Below are 10765 nucleotides of genomic sequence, written 5' to 3'. Positions count from 1 at the left end.
TGAGATTACAAGGTGAAAACTGAATTGAAATTACAATAGAACAGAACCAGAAAAATAGCCGAGTCGAGGAGGGTCCTCTGTCCGCAAGACGAGATACGCCCCGGTAGTGCTCTCGGTTTGGCGTGTCGTCCCCAAAGATGAAACGGCTTCGTCTCGTAGGTAGCAGCACCGCAGACCAACGAGCTCCGACGAACTGGAACGAGGTGAGAACAGAACTTCAACGATGCAGTATGCAGAGTTTCAGAGTGATGTTGCTTGTGATGATTTCAGGTGTGTATGATGCATGGAGGCTGTCCTATTTATAGGCACAGTCCACATCAATAGGGGGAGCCTGCGGGGTTAATACCATTGATGGTATTCAAAAGGTGTCGGGGGTTACAGCAGTAACAGCCCTGCTGTTTGAATCTGCCATGACTCCTCCGACAGCAGCAGTTACGTGGGAAGCTTCCTGGGAGACCAAGGGTCCTCCCGGGCCAAGCCCTAGCGGGCTTCGTGTGCGTGCGCGTAGGCCCAACCGAGTTGGGCCTCGTCCCCTTCGAACCAAGTTTTCGTTGGTCCAAAAAGATAAGAGTCGATGTGGGCCTAGGGTAGGCCCAAAGGCCACCCAAAGACCAATTGCCAAGATCCAAGTCCACGGCCGCGCGTCGGGTGACGGGACCGGGACCGGGGCCGGGCCGGCGGCGGCGGCGGCGCGCGCGTGTGGGCTTTGCAACCCGTCACGTGTGCACACAGTTTTATTACATCCTGTGATGTAATAGCTTTTATACTGTAATAAATGTGATCCACATCCCGATATGGGATACAACTCCATGTTTCAAGTACCCAACTTTAAACAATTATTTCTCACTCACCGGAAATCGGTTTTGAGTAAATAAATATACTACGATCATCTACTCGGAACGTAGATCGATCCTGTCCCATTTAATTCTGCTAAATTAAATGTTTCCGGTACTCGAAAAATTATCAAACATTGGTTACTCACAACCAATTTCCAACAATTGTAAAAGTTGAAAATGTGGTGATTTAATTTGCCACACTTTAAAAGTTGCGTTAAAATTGTAAATTCGAAATAGTTTATTATTTTATTTGTCAAAACCCCTAATATTATTGATAAAATATTGCAACGTGCTTGTACCAATTTTACAAAATTTTAAAAGCGTGACTTTGTTAGAGAAATTTTCAAATGTTGTGACAAAATATGATATTTTCCTAATATCCACATATGTTTTTTCTTTTTTTAAATGAAAAATAATCAAGCTTGACTCTCTTTTGATATTTCTGGACCGACACTCGTTAATTTTTTGAGCCTCATATCAATATTTGAGTGTATTGGCAATATGAAATATCAAATTGATTCATATAATTTAGACAATAAGACATGTTTGCTAGGACATCAAATCCTTCACCAAATTGTATGTCTGTTGAGTATATCTTTTGATGTTTTCCATCCTTTCCAAGACGCAATCACGCTTAGGCTTATCCAAACAGTCTAACCTAATAATTCGTATCATTTATATGAATGGAGTGCATAACGCTGACTCGGACATAGCTTTCAAATATTTAGAATTACATCCACAACACAAATAAAGAATAATTAATTAAAATAGATATTAAGATTGTTGTGACAAAACGGATTAATTAATACCCCAGTCAGCCGTGAGTTTAGAAATAAAATACTAATGATCTTAATTTTAATAATGATACTAGTATTAGTTATACGTGAATATGTTGTAATTCTAGATATTTCTTGAAAATCTCTCTAATTTTTCTTTTAGAAGCAAACGCATTGCACACGCAGCACATGAATGAAAATTTTCATCTGAAAAACTATGATAATTTTGTTCAATGTAAAAATCATATATCGTGGAAGATGCGCATGCACATGATCTATACGTTAAGTTTGTATACTGTTGGATCAATGATAAAATCTTATCCAAATTTTAACAATTTCATTAATTCTATTTGAATGTTTGAAATTTATTATCCATAATTTTTGGGTGATTCTATTCACAGCCCCCATTTTACTCACTTTAGCCTCTTTATATGAAAATAATAATAATTATTATTATTGAATAAACTATTTTATCCCATAACTTCCAATTAAGTTAAATTACAGAGTATATATAAATAACCCCTCGCTCAAATAACCTTAGAAACTTACATAATGCGATTTTCTTTTGCCCCAACTTCAACAACTGAAATTGATAAGTGCATTCTAGACTTTAACTGTGAATAAAAAAGTTACAAATCACACAATTTATGAGCTTTTATAAGTTAACTAGCGTCTAACCCGTCGAAATTCGACGGGAATTATTTTATGTCATCATTTATAATTATTTTATGTTATTTTTATTACTATAGCTAGCATATGAAATAATTTATATATAAATTATTTCTTTAATTAATGTGATATGATTAAATTAAATTAGTAATACAATATTTGAAATAATATTAATCTTAATCACTTTCGCCAATTAAATGTATAGGTTATGATAATAGAAATACATTTTTATATAAATATTCATTTGATGAAGTTTATAAAAAGTTCATGTGGGATTGAAGATTTTAGAAGAAAAAAATATGTAAATTTAAAGTATGATATGAATAATATGATGTACGATTAATGTGCCGCATCTGCTGTTAATCGTATATCGATGATAATTTTATTTCAGGGGTGAAGAATTGGATTAAAATCATTTGCCACAATGAATTCGAAAATGAATGAACATCTACAACAATAAGAAAGGTAATCATCCCTTTCTTCTAATATTTCATTGAATCTCATCACAATAAGGTAGAAGTAGAATTTAGGTTCGTCCTCGAACTCCAACCCTTGAAAAAAATAGTTAATCGCGGGGCTATGTCGAGTCATTTTTTCTAGAAAAAATTGGAAATCACAACATATTTATGCTCTTCAACAGTTTCCCTTCCATGGCTATGGCAATGACTAATCAATACTCTTGCTCCTAAGTACCAAAAAACATAAATGGAGATAAAGAATGTCAGAGGGCTACGATTTAAAAACATGGGGCTATATAGAACAATCCAGTTATTTATTAGTTATTTAATTTAGAGTTTGGTGCGATAAAATAAAATAGTACATTCATAATTATTTTTATTATTATTATTATATCAAATTAGAGGCTATAAAGAGTAAAATGGAAGCTATGAATAGAATTACCCATAATTTTTTTTCTCAATTTTTGAAACTTATAAATTTTGCCATAATCTTTTTATCAAATCAGATTTGATCCAATTAATGGGCTCAAATCTAGTCGATACCCTTATTAGGCATTGGAGTGTGTTTCCCGAGAATAGATACTCTCCGGCCCTATTTTATTTTTTATTTTTTTATTATATATTTTTTAATAAATTATATAAATAAATATAGAAATTTAAAGATAGCATGATGGAAGACTCAGAATCTCGTTAGGACCTCAGGTCTTGGATATTAATCTCCAGCTCTATTTTATAGTTGTTCGATGTGGATATCAACCGCAATTTTGGAACAATGACGGTTTCTCGATGAGGAAGGCAAGTAACTTCATTCCAGAATCATTCTTTAAATACTCTCAACTTGTATTAATTTTATCATTTCGAAGATTAAATTGTTATTTGGTATCTTAAAATATGACCTCTTAATATTCCACAAGGGGATCCTAAACATCATTAGTTTATATTCATAGCCTCTATTTTACTCACTATAGCTCCCTATTTAAATAATAATAATAAATAATTATAAATTTATTATTTAACCTATAAGCTATAGCCCACGAATTAAGAATAATTTATTTCATATTTAAATTAAATTCCAATTTTTCTTATAGCCCCCCTATTTATCGTCTTCATTTTTCTTTTTTTCTTTTTTTTTACGCATCACCATTGTCGATTCATGATTAATTTACTTGACAATTGTGTTGTACCAACGGAGATAAAATCCAAGATCAAATTCAAAGTGAAAAATGCATGCAGTTTATTTTCTTGCATTCATGCATTAGTCCACAATTGGCAAAACAAATGCAAAACCTTAGCAATTGCATTGCTTTTTGTTGAGTACAAAATCCTTGTTCAGTCATTGTTTGCTGGGTTAAAATCTTTAATCTTCATATCTGCATCTTTCCCATAATTATCTCTCAAAATATAACCATGATTTTTTTTCAAATCTATATAACCATGATTTTTTTTTTTCAATTCCGTTTTTGGTGTTCCTTTGAAGAATTAGCGACCCGACTAAGTAAATCGGCTCGTCAAGAATGCAGAGTTTTTGTGGCTTCATAACTCTAAAACCTCGTTTGGTTCAAGTAGAGGAATGGAAAGGGAATGAAATCAAATAAAGGAGTGGAATGGTAACAATAACTATTACTTTTATTGAGTGTTTGGTTTAACAATGGAAATGAATAATTAGTAAAGTATTCCCTTTCATTTATTTCCCCTCTATTTTAAGAGGTAACAAATTGGGTAATTGGATTACCCTCAGGTAAAGGTAATGATTATCTCATTACTCAAACCAAACAACAAGTAATGGATTCAAAACTTGATTCCCTTTTCAACTTTTAAAAACACTCAACCAAACGTGGGCTAAATTCAATCGCAACGAAGCCGTTAGGGATAAGGATCCCATATAATTTCCACATGTTTGTTTTCACAGTGTCTGAAACATGCTTGTAGACAGTACTCCATCAAAAAAAATGATTTGCAATATATCCAAAGAGTGAATTGAAGACCAGCCTCGAAACTGAAGAAGTCTCCAATTAATGTCTGCAGCAACATGCAATCTCATACATGGTGATTGGGGGTTATAAAGTTTAAAGTTTAATTTAGTTATTAAAAAATACTTTTAATTTTAAATATAGTAAATTATAGGATAAAATAATAAATTTAAAATTATTTTTATTATTATTATTTTAAATAGATGATTAATTGATTACATTGAGTAAAACGAGGGCTAGGAATAAAATCACCCCATTAATTATTATCATGAAACCAGGGGGCTTAGCCCACTGGCCACCGGGTCCTCACTTAAGTGAAGTGATCCGGGTTCGATCCCTCTTGGGAGCGAATTGGAGATTGGAGATATTAGGTGGATTTTGGTGAATGGAGAGATAAGGTGGTTCTTGGAGTGGATGGGGAACTAATTACTAACATCTAACATGACTTTGTCCGATCAAAAAAAAAAAATTATTATCATGAATTTGATTCTCTACATCTAGATTATCTTCATATTCGCGATCCATGTTCACTTCAAACTTCATTTTATCACCCCGTCAATAAAGAATTAAAAATATCTCAAGAATGATTCAAAAATTAATTTAAAATATTTATACTATCTATATTAGGGATGAGATCTTGTAGTATTCAATCTCCATGTAATATATAGATTTAAATTTGAACCATACATTTTGTTCATATGGCGCACGAATAACGCGACACATGCAGAAGTCAAAATACAAGCAGGAGTAAATTAAATTGAGAATATATACAAATTTCTATTATTATTATTATTATTATTATTATTATTATTATTATTATTATTATTATTATTATTATTATTATTATTATTATTATTATTATTATTATTTGTGCACTCGGTGACCGTCTTGATTACAACATGATGTTGTCAAATGGACAAGTTTTTTTATATATAAGTTAATAGTAATAATTAAAGAAATTTAAAGGCAGTGCCACGATGGACTCAAACCCAAGATCTTTGACCTTAGCCTTAGGCATTAATCACTCTACTGCTCGGCCAACATATGAATAATTCATAATTAATTACCTAACGGGTTGCCTAGTACAATGCATATTTGTGTTTATATACATGCATATATGTGTTCAATTATATGCATAAGTAAGGCGACATGTGATTGTGTTTATATATATATATATATATATATATATATATATATATATATATATATAGGGTTAATTGCATCAAAATATCTGATCTTTTTCTAAAATTTGGTTTTTTGACAAACTTTTTAATTGTAGAAAAAAATTTAGCTACGTTTCAATTTATTGCAATGTCCGTCCCGCGTATATTTCCGGCCAAATCCATGCTGAGGTGGACCTCCGTAAAGCTTATGTGGCATGTCGTGCCGGGTAATGAAATATTGTCGTCTCAAATCCATTGCAATAAATTGAAACGTAGCTAAAATAAATTGGCCGGAAATGAATGGATTTGGTCGGAAATATACGTGGGACGGACATTGCAATAAATTGAAACGTAGCTAAAATTTTTGCTACAATTAAAAAGTTTGTCAAAAAACCAAATTTTGGGAAAATGTCAGGTATTTTGATGCAATTAATCCTATATATATATGTTCAATTATATACATAATTAAGGCGGCGAGCGGTGCAAAAAAAAAAAAAAAACATATTAAACAAATAATTTTATTAATATTCAAAAAAAAAAATCTATTTTACCCTTACATGTATTTTGAGTTGAAAGCCTCGAAAGATCTGTGCCATGTGTCACAGTTTTAGTACGTCACATAAACACAATGTGTAGTCCAAATTTGGATCTATATACTACATTAAGAAGGAGGATCTATATGATTCACTTTCATCTATACTAGAGGTGTTCACAATTTGGTTTAAAACGTAGACCAAATCAAACCAAACTGTATTTGCGCGGTTTGATTTGGTTTACAGTTTGAAAAATATGGTTTTGTTTATGTTTTTGAAAAAATATGATTTACGGTTTATGTTTAATTTTTTTAAAAAATATTGACCAAACCACCAAAACCATAAACCCTAATGTATTTAAAGTAATAATAATAATAATATTGTTGTTATTATTATTGTTATTATTATTATTAATAATAATACATTATTATTATTATTATTGTATTATTATTATTATTATTATTATTATTATTATTATTATTATTACTTTAAATATTGACCAAACCACCAAAACCATAAACCCTAATGTATTATTGTTGTTATTATTATTATTGTTGTTGTTGTTGTTGTTGTTGTTGTTGTTAAATGATATTTTATTTTTATTATTTTTGAATATCTTAGAATTGATTTTTTTATTACTTTTAAATAGAAAAATAAAAAATATAAATAAACCGCACCAAACCGTATTAATACAATTTGGTTTGGCTTGGTTTTGATACTAATACAGTTTGGTTTGGTTCCAAAAAATTATCAAACCGTATTTTACGATTTGGTTTGGTTTTAATGTTAAACTGCACCAAATCAAACCGCAAACACCCCTAATCTATATTATATTAAAAAAAGAGTCAACTTTTGAGATATGCATATTGAGTAATGAAACCCAATATTTAACCTCTCATCTAAAAAGTATAAAATTTGTCTATTTTTTATGTTTTAGGATTGTTTTGCCCTTTATTAAGGCGGACCGAGTTTGGATTTACACGTAGGTTGAGCTTTGGGTTCGGATTGGAACGCGCGAGTTATGATGGCACAGTTGGTACAAACGATGCTACAGAGAAAACGATTTATGAATGGTGGAAAAATTATAGGAAAGAATGGTGTGCACTGTGGTGCATTTGACGTTTTGTTTTTCCATAGAAGTTTCATGGAAAAACTAGCACAAATGGGTGTTGAAGACTGAGAATATTGTATTTATATGTAACAAATTTTTTAATTAAATCTTGATAAATGTAAATCAATAATTAATCTAAACAAAATTTCATTTACTTTGATGGATAAATTTATCAATAAAAAATGATGGATAAAAATATTTATGCCTTTAAATATTTCATTTCTTTTTTCACAATTTACACAAAAGAGAAGGTCACTATTTTTCTTTATTTTCACTTCCAGATGAATAATATCATCACACCATTAAAATATGATAAAAGATTTGAGACATTTAAAGACATAAATTTTTGTTATTCATCATCTTTCGTGAATAAATTTATTCATCAAAGTAAATGCACCCCAATCTTGATTTAAAATGTTGAAATGCGAACAAACAACCCTCAAAATTACTATAAAGATGTATCAAAGTAACAGTCTTACACAAGTCTTTTTGTTTTTCTTGTAAATATTCCGACCTTGCTTTGCCTAATTAGAGCGAAAATCATAATAATCGAATAAAAGAATCAGGAGACTCTACAACTATGCAAAACTGCCTAGGGATAGGGGTTATAGCCCTAACAATCAAACAGACATACCACAAATTTCTAAATTAATTAGAAAATCCAGACACAAACATAAAAAATTCTCTCCCACCACCGAATACAGCAGCAAAAATTTCACAAGTGCAATTTGTAACAGGAAATTCAGGGAAAAAAGAAAAAGAAAAGTCTAAAGATGCAAAATCGTTTTTTCTCTCTCTTCTCCACTACCCTTTTTCCCCAAACAGCCATCTGAATCGCAACAAATTGGTGAAGATTGGCGCACCGAACACGCCACCACCTGCGCCCATTGCCGCAACCTCGTCTTCACAATCTCAGGATTATCACCTTTTTTTTTTTCAAATGAAACAACAAATCACACAACAAGTTCAGTTCAATTGTATCCCTAATTCCGTAAGAACATCAACTCTTTTTGCTCGAAAAAACAGCTAATCAACTCGACTATACCTGGACTAACAATAAAATCGGTGCTCCCGGCAGTCGACGCGGCCGAATCGGAATCGGAAAACGACGCCGAAGAAGATCGAGACAAGCTGTTGGAGTAGTTCCGGTTCACAGCATGGTACAACTCAAGCGCAGGAAAAGTGGACGATAGCTTCGGATTCGAATCGGTGGAATCAAAGTCGAATCCTAATTCGAAGCAGGCGCGGAGCTCCTCGAGATCATCTTCGGTGAAGCTGCGGCCACGCAGCAGGCTATGATTCTTCCGGCGGTTGGTCCAGGCCTCGTCGCGGAGGATGTCGGGCGACCACGAATTCTGCTTGTAGAGGGGCGAGGGGGCTCCACGGCGGAGGCGCGGCGGCTCTGATAGGGACATGGAGAATACGCCGCCGTGGAGCAATAATTACTTTGTGTTCGTTAAAATTAAATTGGGAGAGTTGGAAAAGTAGGACACGGATTGTTGGGGTTTTAAATGGTGGGTTGAGTTGTAGTGGTGGATGGTGGGCCCGCCTCGTCCGACGTGGCGCTGCTCTACCGTTATATTCTTGGTCTTGAGGTCCGACAATGCCATAATAATTGAGCAGTAGTTTTCAAAAAAGTATTAAATGAACTTATTAGGTATAGTAGTTAAATGGATGCTTAGCATCTCCAATGCATGGTGTCTTAGGGGTGTCTTAGATGGTGGTCCCCATCTAAGACACACTCCTCTCTAATGCATTGGTTCTTAGAGATTATCTTAGATCTTCATTTCCACAAAATTCATATTTCTACACTTTTATTTTTAAATTCCCAATTTCATTAAAAATAAAATTTAAAAACCGAATTTCAATTTAAAAAATAAAAAATTGGCAACGGCTTTTTCAAATTTTAAAAACCGAATTTCAATTTTTTTTTAATTGGGCGCGTCCTCCGGACGCGCCACACCATCCTCGCCTTCGACCCGTGTCTTGGCTAAGACACGGCCTCGCATCAGCCCGCGTCTCCAGTGCGGCGGCCTTCTCTTCGACCCGGATCGACGCCTCCTTCGACACCAGCGCTGGAGTTGCTCTTAGCTCTGTGCATCGATCGGTTTGACCGGTCATTCAATCCAAAAATTTTAAATCGATGAACCGGACAGTTAGAAGTTTTCATAGGTCGAACTGATTTATTTTTGGCTGAAAAATTTGACAAAAAAATCAAACCGACGATGTAATCAATTTTTCAATGGATCGATCGACGCGAAAGAAGGGATAGAGAAGAAAAGAGCGGTGCAACTATGAACAGGATGAGAGATCGGCGAGAATGCGAAACTGCTTGGGAGTGGTGGAGAAGAGAAAGTAAAGAGCGAAGGGACAAGGGAGCGAGGAATAGGGGAAGGGGGAGGCGAGAGACACAATGCTGACAGGAGGGCGGTGACACAACGACGGTTGGCGATGGCGATGAGTGCAGCAAGTGTGGCGGTATGGTTATGTATTTGGAACTCTCAATTAAATTAGATTAAAATTAAAAAATTAAAAATTAACGAGAAACAATCTATTGGTTTGATTTTCAATCGAACTAAATTTAGAAAAATCAAACCGATCATATAGATAGAAAAGTTTCAATAAAACTAATCAATCGGTCAAACCAGAACAGAAAACCAATAAAAAATTGATCGATTCGATTCATTTTTGATCAATTTGATCGACCCATTCAATTTCTACACACACTTAGATGTATTTGTCTAATATTCACAATTTAAATATTATTTAAAATGTTATTTAATCTTGTTTGACTTATTCATATACATTAAAATCTATTTCTAATAATGCTATATACATAAATAATTTGATTTAATAATTTGAACTTTCTAATTACGCCCTCCGTTCATGAAAATTATAATTTGACTTTAGAGCGTGATTTTCAATAAATAGTTGAAATATGTGAAAGAATTTAGTACTCCAAATTAGCATAAGTAACATTGTATAACTTGTAAGAATAATGTTGGCAAGAATGTTGATAACATTCAACGAAATTTAAAAAACACACAGGATACCATTTCACGGGTTAAATAAATTCAACTCGTGAGTGCCTCATGACCAAATCTACTATGATCACCAACATTACAAAGTACAGTACAAGATCTCTTGGCGATCAACCTATACAAATTGGCTACCTAAGATTAACACACATATCTATTAACTGCATCTAGAATGTTGACTCAACATAAAAAATTAACAGTCGATAAACCT

General features: G+C 33.2%; 1 protein-coding gene across 1 annotated transcript; it reads right to left on the bottom strand.

Moving 5' to 3' along the window:
* Window positions 1-8147: 8147 nt before the first annotated feature.
* LOC131000915 (uncharacterized) lies at window positions 8148-9128 on the bottom strand. Its single transcript, XM_057927061.1, has 2 exons — window positions 8562-9128; window positions 8148-8441 (listed from the first exon to the last, which is right to left on the bottom strand). Exons 1-2 carry the CDS (start codon window positions 8929-8931, stop codon window positions 8284-8286), a joined length of 528 nt encoding a protein of 175 aa, XP_057783044.1. The 5' UTR covers window positions 8932-9128; the 3' UTR covers window positions 8148-8283.
* Window positions 9129-10765: the final 1637 nt, after the last annotated feature.

This window comes from Salvia miltiorrhiza, chromosome 8 (assembly GCF_028751815.1).
Source record: "Salvia miltiorrhiza cultivar Shanhuang (shh) chromosome 8, IMPLAD_Smil_shh, whole genome shotgun sequence".
NCBI classification, from domain to species: Eukaryota; Viridiplantae; Streptophyta; class Magnoliopsida; order Lamiales; family Lamiaceae; genus Salvia; species Salvia miltiorrhiza.
This window is presented reverse-complemented; position numbering and strand designations above follow the sequence as displayed.

Bases quoted from the DNA above. Each gene is read 5' to 3' on its own strand.
- LOC131000915 (XM_057927061.1), bottom strand. From the start codon at position 8,931: ATGTCCCTATCAGAGCCGCCGCGCCTCCGCCGTGGAGCCCCCTCGCCC. The intron at 8,442-8,561 runs GTATAGTCGAGT...AAAAAAAAAAAG, and splicing joins CGATTTTATTGTTAGTCCAG to GTGATAATCCTGAGATTGTG.